The sequence below is a fragment of the Zootoca vivipara genome, chromosome 1 (assembly GCF_963506605.1).
Source record: "Zootoca vivipara chromosome 1, rZooViv1.1, whole genome shotgun sequence".
NCBI lineage: Eukaryota > Metazoa > Chordata > Lepidosauria > Squamata > Lacertidae > Zootoca > Zootoca vivipara.
Genome location: NC_083276.1, coordinates 91,544,863 through 91,561,296, shown reverse-complemented (window position 1 = coordinate 91,561,296; position 16,434 = coordinate 91,544,863). Strand labels below are relative to the sequence as shown.

Here is a 16,434-nt window from a genome sequence, read left to right as displayed (position 1 = left end):
GACACCAGAGCAGCACACGGAAACGCCATTTACCTTCCCGCCATTTACCTATTAATCTACTTGCACTTTTTGGCATACTTTCAAACTGTTAGGTTGGCAGGAGCAGGGACTGAGCAACAGGAGCTCACCCCGTCTTGGGGATTTGAACTGCCAACCTTCTGATCAGCAAGCCCTAGGCTCTGTGGTTTAGACCACAGTGCCACCCACGCTTACTCACAAGTAATTGGACCCAATTTTGACTGGATAAGTTGCCATTATAGGAAGTAAGTAAGTGGTGATTGTGGGGGTGGGGGTATGTTTGTGTTTGTGTTGCAGTATCTAATCAAGACAGGAGCAAGCTGCTTTCTTTGAAGGTTTATATACGGTTAGGGTTAGGGAATACCCTCTTGGTAGTTATATTGGGAAATTCACTGGGCATATCTTAGTGTGAAATAGACACTTGCATGTTCTTTGCATGCTATGCTCTCACGTTACGTTCCGATAGATTTATGAAAGTTATTGACGTAAAAATGTAACATTAGAAACAACATTAGAGCAACTCGCAACCAAATTTCTTGCAACATCCTGGTTCAGAGGATGTAGGCTTATCTTTCTACATGCATCAGGAAGATAAACAAGGTAATAAATCCTCAAATTACTTACTGCATAGTAGTACTATTGAAAATAAGTAGGCTTATTATCATACCCAATTGTTTCACATAATGTTCTTTCAAATACCTGTCCCTGAAGTTTCACATACTAACTGTGAATTAACAGAAGGCTTTACCCAATAAATCTTATTTCCTTTTTAAAATAATGGTACTTTCGAAGATTCAAGATACATCTGCACCGCACACTGACTAGAATATGTCTCATACAGTATTAAAACCAACTGCACAGCATGTAGGGGAATGCAAATTATGTAATTAACTTCATCCAGGTATGCAATCCTGCATATCCAAATTAAGAGCATGCTTTTGAACCTGCATCTCTTTCAGAATATGGCATGAGACATAATTACTTGTAATGTTGATTCTGTTTAAAATAAAATGGAAAAAGCAGAGATTTCTACTGGCTGTAATTGAGTTGATCATATAGCACTGTATGTTTTTGCAAACATATTGCTACGAGTAATTGTACATTCACTATTATGCAGTTTAACCAGCTTGGATATCTTTGGTAATATGGCTTAAAAATGAATGTTGCCGGTGTTTTCTTCCCTTTCTTATTATTTTGCTTTTATGCTCATGCTTTTCATATGCAGTTTCATCAAGTAGGAGTAGCATAATATCAGTGCAGCTGCAGCCTTTGTTCGCATAAAACCTCTCTTGGCTTTTTGGTCATGCCAACTCACAAAGCATGATGTGATTAAGAGATTCTAATCAAGCTAGCATGTAATTATAATTAGATGTTTCTTTCAATTGGCGTTAGAAGGGTGCTTGCATCATCCTATTCATAGAAAAAGGGTAGTTGTGCCAAGAGGTGTTATGCATCATGTGTTAATTAGAGTTTGCTATGTCTAGCTGGTGATTCAGAGGGAAAACATTATTATTTATTGTAATATCAAACTGCGATTTTTTAAAAAACATATCCTCCACTTCATGCATGGTATGAGTAGAAGACATCTCTGAAACATGAAGATGGCACAACTTCTCTCTCTTTAACCTACCTGCAAATGGATATTTTGTGAGAATTGCATGTTTCTGCATCATAGCATTAGCTTTGGAGAATCTGACACACAAATAACATTCATGATTTGTGTTTCTTACAGTGAAAAATGTGGGGATTTGTGTACTGAGCATGGGCTCAATGTTGTGCTAACATTGTACGGATACAAAGAAGAGTTTATTTGTTTCCTTTGGCTGACAGCATTTCAAATATGCATGTTGTGACTGGTAATTGTGCAAGCTGGAGAGGTATGATAGGCTGGAGAAACGGTTAAAAAAAATAAGGGTGATATCATTCTCCCCCTATTTTAGTGATTTTCAAATATAACAAAACTAAAAGCAACAGCAATTACTGTACATTATTTCCAACCCATCCTTCTCCAGAAGTATAGAGATAGTGTTAAATAATAATTAAAACCCAAGGCTTAAAGTGATGCCTATAACAAAAATGAATCAAACAAATGTATCATTCAACAATGTCCCATGAGAAGCTGGCAGAGGGTAGCCATGTGCAGTAGATTGTGCATATTTAATAAAATCAAAAGTGATTTAATAGATGCAGTTGTTATCCTTGGTATCCATATTAATTTCCCTTGCCTACTGTTTTAAAATACTTTTTTTTCTTGTTTTTGAAGCATCCAAAAAGCTTGCAAAGTGTGTTTACCAGAGATGATACTGGAATGAGAATGCACATTGCAGGGAACAATGCTTCTATTATTCCACCTTCAACTCTCTGAAAAAATTATTTCTGTTTCCAGTCATTGTTGTCTTTCCTTGTAGAACATCATTTCTTTCTTAACTGTTCTCTCTTTGCTCTTGGAATAGTGAAGACCTGTGTTTCATGATTAATTTGCTTCTTGATAGCTCCAGTAACTACAAACCTGCAAATCTCTTTGCCCCACTCCTACTTCCCCCCAAAAACCTATGCCAAAGCTGGTACTGTTTCGTGTTACAAAACCCAAGTTAGGAGTTTATAATTAATCGAACTTTTCTTGATTATGCTTCCATGCAATTGTGCAATGCACTAGAAAAGCCAATAGTATCCATAACGGAAAATTACATACCAAATAAGTCATAAAACAGAAGTTCCTTAGCCCACAGTGCAAAGCAAACATTGCTAAAGTAGCAGTTTATCACACTGGGTTAAATAAAAGAGTCTGAGATCATGAACATGCACCATCTGCAAATATATGAGTAAAATAACTTGCTCAGCACTCTCAGTGCTGTTTTCCAACACTGTGGTTATGTTTGGACACAGTGTCACGCCATAAACCATGGTTAAAGATATTAGTTCACAGACAGTTCTAACCCTTTCCCAATGGGACCACCTTGTGGGGCTGCATGGGGTTTGAGGCAGCTGAAGCTGGCTGGTGATCAGCCCCAGGTTTCACAGCACCTCATGGGTCACATGTGTGGTTTTGTATTACCTCCCTAGAACAAACCTTCACTTGTTCAGATATAATGCTAACACAGTTGCTCCATGACTTGTTTTCCCGCTGGAGGAAGACAGGAGTAAAATACTTTACTGTCTCTTGTTGCTTGAATTGGTGGGGCAGGTTGCCCCATGTGTGAGAGAGAATCAAGAGTTCCATAGTTAGGCAACTGCTTAAAAAGAAATATGACCTTTCACATGAGATACTGTTCTTATCTCTAATCTCCTGTTGTGGCAAGCAGCTCTTGAACTGCCAGCATTACCCTTTCCCTTGTAATTTTACCTCTACATGCTGTTCATCAGACCACACGTAGCTGGCCTACCTATAGCAACTCCCTTTTAAGTGTTGCTTCATGTCACTGTTTCAAATTTGTAGCTTGGTTTGCCCCCTCATCCGAAATCATCTGTTGTTCCATTCTCCTGAACTTGGCTTTGATTTGCAGCTGCCACTAACTGGCCAAGACTGGACAGCTCACCTACTTTGTTTCCATTACTTTGTTTTCAAATCATTATCTTATTGTCCAAGATTATGTTAAAGTGTGTACTTTCATAAATCCACAGGCCCTATTTTGTTTGTTTGTATCCGTGTGTGTGTGTGTGTGTGTGTGTGTGTGTGGAAAGGTGACAGAATTTGAAAATTGGCTTGAATAAAGAAGTCTCATTTAGATTATCTGAAGCTTTATATCAGGGGTGGGGAACTCACACCCCTCTGAGCCAATCAGAAGTTATTTCCGGCACCTCTATGCCAAGCTTAATGGGTGGAAACGGCTGCTTAATTGTCAATCACCTGATGATATGATTATGTCAGGTGACCCGTTTTTACTTGCATGGTTTCAAATTGAACTGTACAGGCAAAAAAACCTGTGCTGCAGCATTTCCCATGCACTGACAATCAGCTGTTATTTGGAGCTTGGAAAGTACTGCACACATGACTTCAGCACTGCCAACACTCAGCTGATAGTTGGCACATAAGAAGCACTGTACAGACTCTGCTGATCCATGGTGCTGACAAAGCTCCTATTGTCCAAATTCTGTCTTTACGTTTCCAGTACCTGATAGGACACCAGATGTGGGGCAAGTTTGTGTGACTTGACCAAAACAGTCTGGCAGGCCAAATGGGGAGCTCTGTTTGGCCTAATTATGCATATGGGTTGGAGGTTCCCTACCCCTGTTTTATGTGAACAGCCTTTCTAAATTTTTGTGGGTTGCTTTTCATACATAGGTTATATGTGTGGAGGGAGAGCAGGGGCAGGCCTTGTGCTTTGCACACAAAAGATCCCATGTTCAAGTCACCAGTTTCTCCAGGTAGGGCTGGGAATTTCCCCTCAGAAACGCTGGAAAGATGCTGTGCAATCGTAGACAGTGCTGAGCTAGATGGGCCAGCGCCCATGTTTCTTCTTATGTCAATGGCATCTCCAGTATGGGTTTTCCTAAGGAGCAATGCTGTCGTTTCCCTTAAAAAGCAATGAATGGGGAGTGTCCTTAGTTGTGAAAGATTCTGCTCTCTTGTAGCAATGTTTGTTGCCATGGTTTCCTTGATGGTGATGTTGTGGAGTCAGTAATTCTTTTTCCAGGACTCTTGGCACAGAGCAATTGAAGAGCTGTCTCCTGAGCATTAGTTAGCCAAAATGGAAGAGATCTGGAAGTGATTGACATAGAGATTGTGTGCCAAACATGAGTGTGGCCAGAGTCTACCATCAGCTTTAGGAAAACCTCTGCTCTCTGAAATGCCTTCACTGTTTGTTGCTTTAAGGGTTCCTTTTCCCAGTCCAAACAAAACAAAGTAGACCCAGGACAAGCTAATATTTACCAAGTAGCCCAGAATCATATTTTTGGCATATATCTGTGAGATATACAGAGAAGTTTAGTTCCCACTCTTTTTTTGTGGGGGGGAGGTTGGGAGAGTGCTCTTTCCCCCTTTTTACGCTTGTGTCATGTTTCTGAACATAATCAGGGAGATATTTTTGCAGCAAGATCTTTGCAGAGATGAGCAGTTGCTTTTCTGTTCCCAAGGTAACTCAGAAATTGTTGGCAATTTTGAACATTACAAGATGGGGGCCACTGAAGGACTGGTTGGCCAAGCTTCCTTCCTTCCTTCCTTCCTTCCTTCCTTCCTTCCTTCCTTCCTTCCTTCCTTCCTTCCTTCCTTCTTCCTTTCTTTCTTTCTTTCTTTCTTTCTTTCTTTCTTTCTTTCTTTCTTTCTTTCTTTCTTTCTTTCTTTCTTTCTTTCTTTCTTAAGAATCTGAAGAAGATACCTGGTATCTGAAGAAGTGTGCGAAAGCTTATACCCAGAACTAACTTAGTTGATCTCTAAGGTGCTACTGGACCAAATTATTATATTTTTACTTATATTGATTGTTTGAATTAATCTAAACAAGTTTGATTGAGTTAATTAATCATTCAGAATGCAGTAAGCAGATCACTGGCTGGTATCAATGATCATTTCAGTTTTTTACAAATTAAACATCCAGATCGACCTACCAATCAGTCACTATTTTAAGACATCATTTGTAAGGACACATAGTAAAGAAATGAACCACAGTGCTCTTGTGGAAGAGTTTTAGATAGAACAAAATGCTGTTTACATCAGCTGGTGTGTGACACAGAAGTTTTAGTGACCAATTTTATAGCCTTTATGTTGAACTTTACAAAACATTTCTATTCTTTCTATTCTTTGACTCATAAGTGATAATTTTGCCTTCTTTTGGCATGACTGTTATCACCATGATATTGCTAGCTAATTTGTATATATATTTTTTTTCTTTTCAGGGTTTTGAAGATCCAAAAGACAAGTAAGAGAAAAAATATAATTGATTCCTCTTTATTATAATGTGAAATTTTTCAAGCTGGCCATCTACAATTTGTGCAGAGGACCTTCTTGTTATGATACATCACCTTAAGTCACAATTTTCCTCATTCAATGTTTATTAGGTTTTTGGAACACAGTACATAACAGGCTTATAAAGCCCATGTGATGAATACATACAAACCATTACATCATCCTGCCACTGGCATTATCTTTTGTTCTTTAAGGGAACTTTAATGAGAAAGGCTCTTAAACTGGGTGTCACCAGTATGAAAAATTCAAGAATAAGCAGCTACCGTGGGGTGGGGTGGGGAATTTAACTTAAAAGAAAGTGAGAGGAAAAAGAGGAGGAACTAACTCTCAGCCTTACCTAACTCACAGGGTCATTGGGATGATTAACTACAGCAACCCTGCATTCCTGAACAACTCTGTTTCAAGATGGACACCAAGCACTGTTTGGTTTCATTCTCTGTGACACATCTAAAGTATTATTTGGAGCACTCCAAACATCTTTTTCACATGGCACAAAGGAAAAATGGAGGCGAAAGTTAATAGGTGGGGGAAGTGTAGAACTCTGTTAGCCCTTTTCTGCATAACCTCAGAAGTTCAGAGTTGCCACAGATTAACTGCTGATTGTAGCCTACAAGAGCCCTGCAGAGATTGCCTGGTGTAAGGTCCTGTAAGTTCTCTGACTATGAAGGATGTGACTGCATCGCCAATTTGCCAGAAGGGAGATGCTTCTTGTTTAGTCAAAACATGAGCCTTGCTGCTGCTGCTGCTGCTGCTGCTGCTGCTGCTGCTGCTGCTGCTGCTGCTGCTGCTGCTACATATATTGTTCTCATCCAAAGTGGATGGAGGTAGTGACTTAATTATTGATCTCCAGCTTTGTTATCTATGTGCGCATGAGAATAAAAGTAACAAAGAAGGATAAGGTAATAGCAGGATGCCCCATTTATCATGTTCTATCTCAAAAAATGAGCACTATTAATGTCAGAGGGTGTATCTTCAGCCACAAAACCTGAACAGTCATTTACTCTCCCTGTGGACTATAGAAACTGTATTTTAGGGCAGAGGGGAGAAAGCCAGATGTATTTAACATGATAATTTTAAGCACTCGACTCGCAGCTGTGATTTCCAGGATTCATTGAGCCATGATCTAACAGCAATATAATAATATAGATAAACTCAGAGACTGCCAACCAAGAAATTAGGAGATGCTAGCACATGCATTTTCTTACCTATAGTGGTAAAGGACAACATTGATTGGTTTGTCCACATAGGAATAAGGAGCAAACGCAGAATACAAAAGAGAATTGATTCAGTATATTACTTTCAAACTGTATAAAGGAAGGAGGAAATAGGAAGAAACCGTCTCTATCACACCTAAAAAGAAAAATGTTGGGGGGAAAACCCGAGAGTGCTTTTTAAAGTGTTGAGTTCAGGATCTGTATAATTCCTTCTTCCAATTTTGTCTACTTTCAAAAAATATTTGAGATTTTAAAAAATATTATTTCTCCCCCTCTCTCACAATTCTTAATTGCTTTCATAAGACTAAAAGCTCTATAAAATGACTGTGGTAAGAGCCATTATACAAAGCTTAATTAGGAATAATTTTCCAGGAAATATGCTCCTCTTTTGCAAATTAACAAGAGTAATTCCCACTAAATGTCTGTGCCTTCTTAGGATCTTTAACCTGTTTGTTTGTTTGTTTGTTTGTTTATCTAAATCTTTTACCAGACTGCCTCAAATTAGTAATAATCTTTTGTGTTTGAAAGTGTTTTTTTAGATCATAGATCTTGTGATATGAAAGTCACATATGAAAAAATAACTTCAATTTAAAGTTTTTTGTCTAATGAATGCCCTAAATTCTACTATTTTTATCAGGAAAAATTTATACAGGGGATTATAATGCATATCTATAAACATATTTTATCTAGATTTATGAATGATAAAACTGACTTTAATAAGCATACCAGATCTAATACTTAAGTTGCTTCTATCTGTAACCCAAGTGTACAAATTAGATTTGTAATGGCATCTGAGGAATTTCAGATATGAGTTATATAAGGCAGGAGTGGGATGGGAGACAGAGAACTCCAAATTTATCACCAGTTGCCTAATTAAAGGTGTTTGTTAAAGTAGCATTATTACTAGAGATGCCAGAGAAGACCAAGAGGATATTGTTTGGTTATGAAAATCTGAGATGAATAATTCAAGGTCTGGGCTGTGTAGTTGTTTGCTGCCATTTTATCAAAACATGGTTTGTGCTAAATGAGAACATTCATGGCACAGAGGTAAAATGGCTTTGAATTCTCCGCAAAGGATGTGAGGTAGAATGTTATAGGTTCTCTTCCATGTGACGTGGGTGAGATTTTTAATGTCACCCCCTGCCTCCAAATCAGTGGGGGACATAAAGCACCCTACCACCTACAGTATATATATTGATAGTTCCCCTGCTGTTGGGAAGAATGAAGGTGTTGGGGAAGGAAACCTTCCGTCAGAAGGGTCCATTCCTGGGGGGCAAACAGCTATCTTCTTGTGCAGCCCCCCCGGGGCACCAACTTATATGGATTTAAAAGAGAATTAGACAAATTCATTGAGGTGAGGGCTATTGATGGCTGCTAGCCATGGTGACTATGCTCTGCCTCCACAGTTGGAGGTAGTATCGCTTCTGAATGCCAGGTGCTGGGAGCCACAGAAGGGGAGAGTGCTCCTGTGCGTGACTCCTGCTTTCGGGTTTCCCACAGGCATCTGGTTGACCACTGTGAGACCAGGATGGTAGACTAGATGGTCCATCAGTCTGATCCAGTATGTTCTTATGTTCTTGGAAACAGAGCTAGTTTTAAAAATGCAGAGATCCCTAACTAGATTGCTCATTCATTTCTTAATAAAAAGAACTTTAATTTTCTTAAGACAAATTTCAATGATATTTTTAACATGGTTAACTCACTACCCAATGCTTTTCCCATAGCAAATATTAGATTTTTGACTGTGAAAATAACTGGAATTCTTTACTTTGGGTGTGATAAATTGTGATAGCATAATACATTTGGTCTTATTATTTGAACTATGAATTATGAGCATAAAATCATCAACAAGTTCAAAAAATTTGATACCGTACTACCTGGCATTCATAAGGGGTGTGCGGCAGCCATGAAGTAAAACTGAATTAATTACCTTTGGGTTTGGGGAGTTTGATTTTGTTTCCTTTGAGATGGAGCTTGATGAAACTCGTCTGCTCTGCTGAACAAGGTGGCAAAATAGAACATTTTTCCACACAGCATTTACAGGGCATCGTTTCTTATCAGATGTCCAAAGATCCCTTGAATGTATTCTGTAGTTATGAGTGTGGCTTCTAAAGAGGTCAGTAATACTATTTCTGAAGGCAGAGGCTGGCAGGTTAATATTGTAGCTTCCCTCTGTAGTTCAAGAGGCTGACAAAATAAAATTAGGTGTTTTGTCTTCAATCTGATCTGTATGTTGCTACAGTCGGGTTGACTTCTTTCATATGAAGTCGTCAAAGCCACAGAACTGAGAAAGCAATGTAGTCCCTGCATGCTTGGGTGAGCCCTGCAATATACAGAAGGACCACTTTTGCAGCTTAGAGAATCCTGAAGGGTGTGTGTCTGGGCCACTGCTGTTAGCAGGTGAGGATACACTGCAAGGTACCACTTGTAAATTTGCTGATAGCAAATAACAGTAAAGGGAGATGCTTACTGCAATTCATGAAACCCAAAAGACTGCAGTTTCATAAGCTGTCACTGGGTTCTCCTTTAGGATCAGCATAATGTGAAGGATGATAGGGCACTGATGAAGCTTGGAAAGGCAGCCTTACGTAGAATTCCAAATGCCGCCTACATTGCTGCAGAATAAATTCAAGTTTCCAAAATGACAGTAGAATTCTTCCTTCAGACTGTCAGTAGAAACGTAGGCTTGCAATAGGCAAAAGTGACGAACTGATTCATCCTTTGGATGACACATTGTTGAAGGCTCTTCTGGTGTAAATACCCAGGCTGACTGGTCTCTGCTTTATAGGAATATCCAGGAAAGCATGAATCCAGAAGATGAAGTGGATGAGTTTCTAGGCCGCGCCATTGATGCAAGGAGTATTGACCGCTTACGTTCTGAACACGTTCGCAAGTTTCTCTTAACATTCAGGGAACTTGACTTGGAGAAGAAGGTAATATTCCCCAAGAAGAGGTGTGTCTGTGGAGGTCAGTTAAGAACGAAACCAGACAGATGATGGTGACAAATCTGTATCTTTAAACTTAAAAGTTGTAAAATCTGAATCGGTGCAAATCATTTGTAAAGCAAGGGGCATGGTTTAAAGCAGGCATCCCCAAACTGCGGCCCTCCAGATGTTTTGGCCTACAACTCCCATGATCCCTAGCTAGCAGGACCAGTGGTCAGGGAAGATGGGAATTGTAGTCCAAAACAACTGGAGGGCCGAAGTTTGGGGATGCCTGGTTTAAAGCTTAAGAGAGGCATGTGGATCAGATGCATAGACCCACCCCCCCAAAAAACACTGCTTTTGCCCCCCCCCCATCTCTCTGAAAGCTGCTTTTCCCCCTCAGCTCTTTCGTTTCCAGTATTGGAGCCCATTCGGGAGAGTGGGTAAAAATTCCATTTGGTATTCAACTGAGGTAGAGAGGTTCACAGTCCTCTCCCCACACACCTTAAAAAAAAAAAACTTCCCCCAGTTCCCACTTCTCACACAATTTGGGAAGACTGCTTAATGACTTCAGTCAGCCACTGTCATTTGTATTTCAGCCCTCAATCTTTTTTCTTCTTCTTCCCCAGTCTAAACATTGATACTTTATATTGCACTACTAAAGAACTTTGGCCTCTTTTTACATACCAATGCTTCTCAGATGTCTCCTAGATAGCAAAAAGCATGTTGTCAGATATGGTGTATTGGGAAACAGTATTTGTACATTAATTTCAGCTGCCTTTCCAGTTGCTTTATTGCATTTGGTCCAGGGCCATGAGCACATTTGAACAGGTAAGGAAGATCTGATGAGCTGCTTTTCTTGAAACTTTGCATTTATCTACAATGTTACATGATATCTCGGAATTCGACATTCCTAATAAGAATGCTTCTATACATTTTTTCAGAGTTTTCCCTTTTAGTTTCCAAGTTCGTTAAAAAATTGCCTGCAAGCAGCCCTTTTTCCTTGTTACTCTCTAAGAGAGGCACTAGTGAAGGAAACTTTCAGCAGATGTTTGAAGAAGGTGATCTTGGCACTGGGTATTTTGTGTGAGAGATATGTGTCCTCTTATCTAATACATGAATTTGTAGTAATTGCCTATAAAGGTAGTATCAGTTTATTTCCGTTTTATAGCCCCCTGTATCACTGTCAAGCTAACAACACAACAATAAGGGCAGAGGCAAATCTGTTAAGAAATGCAAGATTCAGAAAGGGGCTTTAACATGAGAATTCACTATCTAACACATGGTTCCTTTCCTTGCAGTACTCCAAACAGGTGGATGATCGATTTGGTGCATATGTTGCTTGTGCCTCCATAGTCTTCCTCTTCATTTGCTTCGTTCAAATCACAATTGTGCCACAGTGAGTAGATCTTTATATCTTTCCTTGCACAATCCAGCTTCCTTTTTACTATCCCTGGCTTCTTTCCACTAAAGTGAAGTAAAATTATTTCCCATAATGTGTGGCTGTGTGGTACACTGCAGTGCTTATTGTTGACATTCATTTCCTTTGGTATTGTAATGTAATATTGGTTGTTACTAATATTATAGTTTATGTCTATTTATTTCTGCCTTTGAGAAATATGATTTAGTCTATTTTCACATAAATATCACAGGAAAAGACCCTCTGGGTGCTTATCTAGGGTCAGGGCAGTCTCGAGCAGGTCGCGCGTCCTGGTGCTGAGGGGCGGAGATCACTCCGGCGCCCCCGCCCTCGCAGGGCACAGCATTGTTTCCGCGTGGCCAGGGGTCTACCTAGAGCCGGCCCTGTCTAGGGTACTACGCTTTGCAACATTGTACTATATGCGCAGGTAGAAAACTCAACACTGCATTCAAAATGAATCATGAACATAAATAACATTCATGCAGCTTTGACCATAACGCCTAAACTTGCTCAACACAGAATACATAATCAAAATAAAAACAGAAACAACCAAATAACCACCCCCCCATGGTGTATAGCATAAAATATTCTTATAGTGATATATCCTTTTTGATGAGGGCTGGCTGTGCCATATATTCAGAGGTACAACCTATGAATAATTTTCATTCCATTTGCTTTTTTAAAAAATTAAAGCAATTTTAAGTAGTATTTATTCCACAATGACTCCATTTTTTTCTGATCAACCTGTTACTTCAATATCTTTTCTGCAAAGGTTTTTGATACCATTATGGTATTGACTCTGAGTAGTTTATACATTTTGGATACTATTTCCCTTACTTGCAAGTGTTATAAGTAGCTATACCAATTGTTCAAATTCTGTCATTGATCCAATTGCTTCAATTTTAACCAAGATTGAAACTAAAATGTGTTATTTGATGCTTTTGAAACAAATCACTTTTATTTCCTGCTTTGCTCTTTGTTCTTTGGTACAAATGTTTTAGTCCATGAAGTTTCTCTTTCCACTCATGGTATTGTTTGTCATCTTCTGGATCTTAAAATATTGATAGAGAAATGGTATGAGTGGAGTGGTATTTTTATGAAAGTTTTTTTGGACTACATTTTGGAGTTTTGCAGGAAAGGTGGCTGCAATCCCACCAAGAAGTTGGGTTCAGGAGAGTGACAGGGAAGCAATGTGAGGTGAGGTAAGAGAGTGTGGAGATGAAAAGGATGGAAAAGTTAGTGGCAGGAAACAGGATGTGGCTGAAGTCATAGTGCCCCCCCCCCGCCCCCACATATGAAACTTATTAGGCCTTTTACTGCTGCTTTTATCATCCTGGCTTGTTCTTCTTTGAGGCAAAAGAGAAAGCACCGTGCAAGGAGAGGCAGAAAATCAGTTCCACAAAGCTGCCGGAGCCAAAAACATGTAATCTAAAATTTAGACGGCTCCATCTAGGAAAACTGAAGAGAAATCAAAAAGAGGCTTGCAGCTAAATTTAGGTTGATCTCTTCACTTTAATGTGTGATTAAAAGCTACTAAATTTATTCTTTCTGGCTTAGCTCAGCATCTCTGAGGCTTTAGATCACAGGTCTGTGATATCCATTATTCTTCAGTAATCACAACTGTTAAAGGATTTGTGCCTTTGCTGAGCTTTTACAGAAATGGCCCAGTAATCGCAGGAATAGGGACCTATGCCATGTTCCCTGAAGGTGCAACACACCCATCTTATGTAATGTTGGAAAAGCATCTATTGCTGAGGCAAGGTCTGCATTGCTGTTGGCTTTTTTTTACAGATGGAGTAGACTTTCCAGTTTTCCTTTCTGACCAAGAAACAATTTATTTCTGAAACTGTTTTTACTTCGAAATAACTTTCCATTATGTGCTACATGTGTCTTCAGGTGCCATGACTTAGTGGATCCTAGGATTACGCCCCTAGAGCAGCACATAGTGTGGGGAGAGGGGAGATTGTTTTGTATGGCAAGCAGAAATGATTGTTCTGACTGAATAATTGTAATTTTGCAACATTGAATTCCACCCACTGCCTAAAGATTCAGTTTTAACTAGACATGAAAAAGGACCACAATCCTTACAACTGCTACAGAATCTCAACCTTCTAAAACCACAGTGTAACAGATTACACATTCCATAACCACACACACACACACACACACACACACACACACACACACACACACACATTCTAGTTGTCTTAGCTACCGTAAGTAACAAATATGGCAGAAGTTGGGCTGGCTTCAGAGTTTGCTTTTAGGAAAGATCTCAAGCAACAACCATATACTGAGTCATTCCCACAGGTAAGTGATCTGCCTACACACCCCTTGCAATGAGCACCTACAAATTTCATCACTTTGATAATTCTTAGTACCCTTCACTTTTTGTCTCCGAAATGCCAGAAGAGCAACAAGAAAGGTGAGTCAGGGAATTGTGCTGTAACATTGTAAGCAGTACATTCTCTCAAGGAATGGGGACTGCTGCCAGGACAGTGGAAAATTGTATGCAAGCAGCAAGACCCTCTCCCTCCCAAGTATGTGTCTGTTTGCATCAGTGATATGATGCAGTTTCCCTGATGGTCTCTGTAGTGCCAGGAGAAAAAGAAAGTGGATCAGATTTGAGCCGGATCCAGGGCTCATCTTGGCAAAGCCCTCAAGCATCATGTGCTTCAGGCATGGTAGTTTGTCTGGATGTTGCTAAGGCAATCCAGAACAACGTGATCTTGGAAGCTGCCTGATGATAAGACTTCGGTTATATTGGAGAATGCAAAGATAGCCACAAAAATGAAGCAATATAAACTAAAGTATTATTTGCTGAAACTGGAAATCCCAAGCATATCTTACTGTAATTCAGTTCACAGGGTTGTAGACTGTGAAGCAGGACCCTAGTTACAATTTTACCCATAATAAAATTGTGGTGTAAAGAAGCCAGCTTTCTACTTAGTGGTGGTTCAAAATAGCAGAGGTGTTGACAGTAGTTTGGCAGCCATGCCTAGAGTCCATAATCAAAATACACACTGCAAAAAACGATTAGCAGCTAATTTTCACTTTTGCTCTAACAGCTTTGTGGAGAAGGTGAAAGCCATCAAGTCTGAGCTTCAGGACAAATCCTTGAAGGGGTCATTTTCCCAGCTAAACTTACCCTGAAAACTTACTTTGGCTTTAAAGCAATAATGCTGTCATTACTTCCACTGCTGGAGAATTCTAGGAATTGTGGTTCGTTGAGGACACTCACAGTTCTCTGTTAGACAGCCACTAACTCTTTCTCACAGGACCACTTGGAGATTGGGGTGGCATGCAACAATATTAAACTGATTTATCTGCACCCCTTTTTGGTTATCCAGAACTCCAGAACTCTTCATCAGGCAATATGTCACACAAAACTGGAGTGAGGGGTGGGGGGAAACACAGGGAAAATTAAGAAATAAAAATTTAGACTGGATGTTGACAAACCTTCCTAGTTAGGCAGAGAGCAAGAAATAAAGACAAACACTGCAGTCTTTATATCGGCAAAATAAAAAAATAGGAAGCAGCCCAGAATCCTGGTATGTAGCCTGATAACTGTAAAACCTAGCAGAGACTTAATAAGCCTGCAATCTTCATCAAGAAACTAAATATAAAAGCTTGCCTTATGGCTGCAACATCCAGCCTGATTATTGTACGTTTCCCCCTCCCCCGTGCATTGTGTAACTTTTTACCTGATTAAATGTTCTGGAGAACTCAAACGTTTGCCATTATTTTGTGGCATTTTAATTGGTCTGAATAAAGGTATTGCTCAACTGTGTATTTTAAAGGGTCATAACTTCATTTGCTTTTTATTTGTAGTGTAAATATTTGTCTGTAGTGCAAATGTTCTCTAGGAATTTCTGGGACACCAAAATTATACATGTAAGATGGCTCAATTCAGACATAACCATCTTGGTCTTGTAAACCACAGTTTATCAGACAAAGAATGAGGCTTATGCCCACATGCTTCCTCTTCTCTCCTCTCTTTGCGTATCTGGCTTCAAGGAAGACTTCTGCTTTGTAAGCAGCAATTAAACAACAGTTTGCTGGTTCATACTTCACAGAAAACTTCATTGAAATTAGGTACTCAAGGAGAGATCATTCTTGGCCCCAAAACCATGGATTATTGGACTGAAATCATTATGTCTGAACCAGTTCAATGTTTGTGATATTGTGTGGCAATGGATATATGTGCGTTGAGCATTGTAAATGTCCATGAGATACTGACCCAAAAGCATGGAGGGGTTCAGTAATGAAAACTCACAGCAAAATAGCAGTGATAGATTTATTATAATCAGCAGGAAAGCCACAAAAGCCTGGTGAATAAATTAGCAAGTGGAAATGCTCTTTGTAGCCAGGGAAGAGCATGAAACCCAGCTGGCTTTCATGTGGTTAGCCTTAATGTTACCGTGCATGATAATCATTGTTGTTGAATTATGGATGAGGTTGAGCAATAGGAAGGGAAGGGTGAGCCGGGTTTGTTTGTTTGTTTGTTTGTTGTTTTTAATAATAAGGTAACATGGAAATGTTTCACTGATAAATGCTACGCTAAATCATGGCAATGATGTTCTGAACTGAAGCGGAGGTATTACTCCGAACAAGCCCATATAACCTGGATTCTATATGGTAGCTGGGAAACCAATCTACCCAATACATATGTATCAGTACCAGCACTAGAGAAAATATTTCCTCTCTGCTCTGGCACTACCAGGACCTGGCCACACCTTCTGGGCTGAGATGGCAAAAGTCACTATCATTGCTGTGCCACTCACTGTTCAGTTAAGATATTCTAACCAATGCAGCTGGGCCACAGACTGGACCTTTTTTTCAAAATTGGAAGGGTGCAAGGAGGGGTGATGAAGAAAGAGACAGAACTGTCTGATTTTACCTAGTGTTCTGTGCACCATTGAAACAGTTCCCTTCCACTAATGTGACATGCCAGCCAAG

At 39.6% G+C, this 16,434-nt stretch overlaps 1 protein-coding gene across 9 annotated transcripts in view; it reads left to right on the top strand.

Moving 5' to 3' along the window:
• The window catches only part of ADCY5 (adenylate cyclase 5), a 191,707-nt gene that overhangs the window by 147,161 nt on the left and 28,112 nt on the right, over positions 1-16,434 (top strand). For all 9 annotated transcript variants that reach the window (XR_004693427.2, XR_009557784.1, XR_009557786.1 and 6 more), the window contains 3 exons: positions 5,848-5,870; positions 9,920-10,064; positions 11,357-11,454. Coding sequence is in view for 6 of the 9 variants with exons in the window: in XM_035128999.2 (XP_034984890.1) it covers positions 5,848-5,870; positions 9,920-10,064; positions 11,357-11,454 (266 nt within the window). In the remaining 3 variants the exon portion in view is untranslated. The remainder of the gene's footprint in view (positions 1-5,847; positions 5,871-9,919; positions 10,065-11,356; positions 11,455-16,434) is intronic.